Source organism: Ostrea edulis, chromosome 7 (genome assembly GCF_947568905.1).
Source record: "Ostrea edulis chromosome 7, xbOstEdul1.1, whole genome shotgun sequence".
Taxonomy (NCBI): domain Eukaryota; kingdom Metazoa; phylum Mollusca; class Bivalvia; order Ostreida; family Ostreidae; genus Ostrea; species Ostrea edulis.
Genome location: NC_079170.1, coordinates 79,372,898 through 79,377,043, shown reverse-complemented (window position 1 = coordinate 79,377,043; position 4,146 = coordinate 79,372,898). Strand labels below are relative to the sequence as shown.

The 4,146-nt window shown below is 38.3% G+C and overlaps 1 protein-coding gene across 1 annotated transcript in view; it reads right to left on the bottom strand.

Moving 5' to 3' along the window:
- Window positions 1–3,152: 3,152 nt before the first annotated feature.
- The window catches only part of LOC125654406 (uncharacterized), a 4,597-nt gene continuing 3,603 nt past the window's right edge, over window positions 3,153–4,146 (bottom strand). The window contains exon 2 of the mRNA XM_048884365.2: window positions 3,153–4,146. This exon is cut by the window's right edge and continues 1,165 nt beyond it. Coding sequence (XP_048740322.2) covers window positions 3,649–4,146 — 498 coding nt within the window. The 3' untranslated portion in view covers window positions 3,153–3,648.

Sequence of the window (4,146 nt, the reverse complement as noted above, 5' to 3'; positions counted from 1 at the left end):
GTGACCGGTCAACAGGGGATGCTTACTCCTCCTAGGCACCTGATCCCACCTCTGGTGTGTCCAGGGGTCCGTGTTTGCCCAACTATCTATTTTGTATTGCTTGTAGGAGTTATGAGATTGATCGCCGTTCGTTATCTTCACCTTACATGTATGCATTCATGTACCACATCAAATTTTAAAGTGAACTCGTCTGGTGTGTATAAAAGGTTTGCCTTATTTGGGATGAATTTAGGGTCTTTGTGAAAATTCGTACATTTACCAACATCCTGCGAATTAATGTTGAACCCAAAGAGATACAGTGGGAAAGAAAAATTGAAACAGAACCATGAAAACTAATGTGAAGTTTACGATCAATAGTATGAAAAATTAACAGATATGAAGTACCTAAAAGACTAACAGACAATTTATGATTGAATGGAATTAAAAGGTCATCTCATTATGAATCTAAATATTAAGATACAAGTATTTGATTTATAAATAAACTGCTAGAAGTCCCCCTCCCTCATATTTAGGATCGGAGTGCTGCGGTCACTAACCTGTTACTTATCAATAATATATCAATCACAAGATGTTTAACTTACTAACTTAATAAGATCATGAATTGTCGTTGTTATATACATACCGCAATCCCTGTTGTAAGTATACACGTGCACATACACGGTATTATGTGTAAATTTACATGTAAATGTGCGTTAATGACGTTTTGCCACCGTGGGAAGGGGACTTATAAAGTACGTGTGTTTTTTCCATTCTCTACCCATAGGTGTTGCTGCACGCTCACACATCTGTCAATGCCGACATTTCAAAATTCTTGTACAACGCTTTGTAAATTCTTATACAAACGTTTAACTTCGCTTAATCAATTTATGATGCAGAATTTTAAGATAAAATTGTGCTACCGCTTGTAAACTAATTCCCCAAATTTTGATTTTAATCATAACAAATTATTTTCCCCGATTTTTTGGTATTATCTTAGCGACATTAATCATTCTAATTGTTAAATTCTTTTCAGATTCCCGCTCCGTTTTCCGTTCCGCGTTTTAGCAACACCCTTATTATCGCACAAGCTGTACCGGTTGGTCAACGGCACATCAAACAAGAGGCCCATGGGCCATGCACATCGCTCACCTGAGTCACCTTGGCTCATATTTAAAGATTTTTCCAATATACTCGCATGTAAAACTTTGATCCTTATTGTGGCCCCAACCTACTTCCGGAGGCCATAATCTTTGTTTCAATATTGAATCTGGACTATATGTCAGGAAGGTTTCATGTGAATGTAAACTTTTCTGGCCCAGTGATTTTTCAAAAGAAGATTTTTAATGATATATTTGTATATAAAACTTTGATCCTCTATTGTCGCCTCGTCTTACCCCCGGGGGCCATGATTTTGATAAATTTGAATCTGCACTATGTCAGGAAGCTTTCATATAAATTTCAACTTTCCTGGCCCAGTAGTTTTTGAGAAGATGTTTGAAGATTTTCCCTATATATTTATACGTAAAATTTTGATTCCCTATTGTGGCACATCCTATACTCGGGGATCATGCTTTTAACAAACTTCAATCTGCATTATGTTAGGAAGCTTTGGTGTAAATTTCCACTTTCTTGGACCAGTAGTTTTTGAGAAGGTTTTCAAATATTTTCCCATTATATTTCTATGTAAAACTTTAATCCCCCTTGTTGCCCCCATCCTGCCCCCGGGGCCATGATTTTTACAAACTTGAATCTGCACTATGTTAGGAAGCTTTCATGTAATTGTCAACTTTCCTGACCCAGTAGTTTTTGAGAAGATTTTTAGAGATTTTCTCTATATATTTGTATGCAAAACTTTGATCCCCCACCCCCACTTGTGGCCCCATCCTATCCCCAGGAGCCATGATTTTAACAAACTTAAATCTGCACTAGGTAAGGAAGCTTTCATGTAAATCTCAGCTTTTCTGGTTCAGTGGTTCTTGAGCAAAAGAAGATTTTCCCTATATATTTGTATGTAAAACTTTGATCCCCTATTGTGGCCCTATCCAACCCCCGGGGGCCATGATTTTAACAAAATTGAATTTGCACTATGTCAGGAAGCGTTCATGTAAATTTCAATTTTTCTGGCCCAGTGGTTCTTGAGAAGATTTTTAAATAACCCCATCCTATTTTTGCGATTATCTCTCCTTTGAAAGGAACATGACCCTTCATTTGAACAATCTAGCAAGACCTTCACCCACGAATGCTTTTGGCCAAGTTTGGTTGAAGTTGATCCAGTGGTTCTGGAGAAGAAATCGAAAATGTAAAAAGTTTACAGACAGACGAACAGACAACGGACAACAGGCGATCAGAAAAGCTCCCTTGAGTTTTCAGCTCAGGTGAGCTAAAAAGGAACATTAGAGATTAGAAAAGTTTCTGATTATTACCCTGTTTATTCGCACAACACAAAAACCGTGTATGGTTCCAACCCAAAGCTCAAATATTTTGCGTCGTAAGAAAGAGTGGGGGGGGGGGGGGGGGGGGGGGGGGGGGGGGGTGGGGGGCTAAAATACATGGATTCAACTCATTGGCACCACCTTACAATTCCACTACTTTTTACTACTGACATAAAATAGAAGAGGGGGGTATGTTGGTGAATCAAACTTTGTATTTAAAGATAACAGACTTTACAACATCTTAAATAACGGTAAGCTCCACAATGACAAACAGAATAACATTAATTTAGTTTTACGCGAGGAAAAATTAGCGGGGATCACTGCTTTTTTTGGAGGGGGGGGGGGAGTAACAATTTGGGAACAGAATGTCTCTGAAAATCAAGCATCAGCCTCTTCATCGGAAACCTCTCTTATCAATCCATCAGAGGGAGGCCCAGAGTGTGGAGGATCCCACGTGTCACAAGAGGAATTCTATCGATTCATGAATTTTTCCAGTACTCTAAATATGATTAACAATCAATCTAAATAATTTTACCTTTGATTCATTACATTTAACGATCAATATTATATTTTGATTTACCTACACAAGAAAAATTATTACACTGCATTTATAAACCTTTTAAAAACGTGCAGCAGGAAATACACGTAATATCCTGTGTCTTCTGTATACACCAGCTAACATATTTCTCTCGGGGCTTCAAAATCGCCTAAAAGACTGACCAGTTGAAAATCCCAGTTGCAGATAATATACGATCCTTTATATACTATGACGCTGTGCAAAATTACATAAAAGTACATGTATTCTATAAAATTTCAAATTTGTATTGCAAATGATTATAATGGTCCAGAAAAGCAATTAAGGCTCCTGAGGCAATTTAAATAACAGCTAGAGTAACATCAACTACTTATATTTTCAAAACAGAAAGTAAATAAAACATTAAGATATGTTAGAATATACGAGGGGGGGGGGGGGGTCTGATACTTTTAAACCTAATCACAGGTTTTATTTGGTACGAGTATTTGGGATGGTTTCGGGGTTTCTGTCTGAATTTGATTTTGCCAGTTCTCAAACAGCTAGACCATACATATATAACCATGGAGATGTAACTTAAAGTTATCATGCCAGTTCTGTCAGTTATAACGTGATTAGGATTTTTATATCTCAATGAACTAATGCACTGTGTGAACTTTGTCATCATCTGATGTCTGTATATTACACGTTGTAAACAGTGTGTGTTTATTTCATGTACTGAATCACTTTCACTTCTCCTGATAGAGCTAGCCCTACCCACAACCTCCCCTCACTGTCCACACTCAGTCCATGAGGTTTATCTAGTCCACAATTGTCCACACATCTCAAGAACTGTCCGTTCTGATCCAGGATGTGTAGACAGGCATTGTTGAAATCTGCCACAATGATCTGACTCATGGAGTCTGTCACTATATCTACAGGATTAAATGACTCCTTCCTCCTGGCTGGTGTACCGTCGTATCGGAATCGGACTCTTCCTGACTTGTCCACCACGACCACGGTGTCGGCATTATTATCAGTGGCACAGATATCTCCATTGTTGTTCTCCACCACACACAGTAGGTATTCTCCTCCTTTATAGATTGGTTCTCCATCTTCATCTCTATCTATTTCCTGTTTCACTGTGTGTCCCTGATAACGGACAATTTTACGTTGGCTTTTATCAGTAGTACACATACTGACCAGGATGTCCCCTGACTTAGT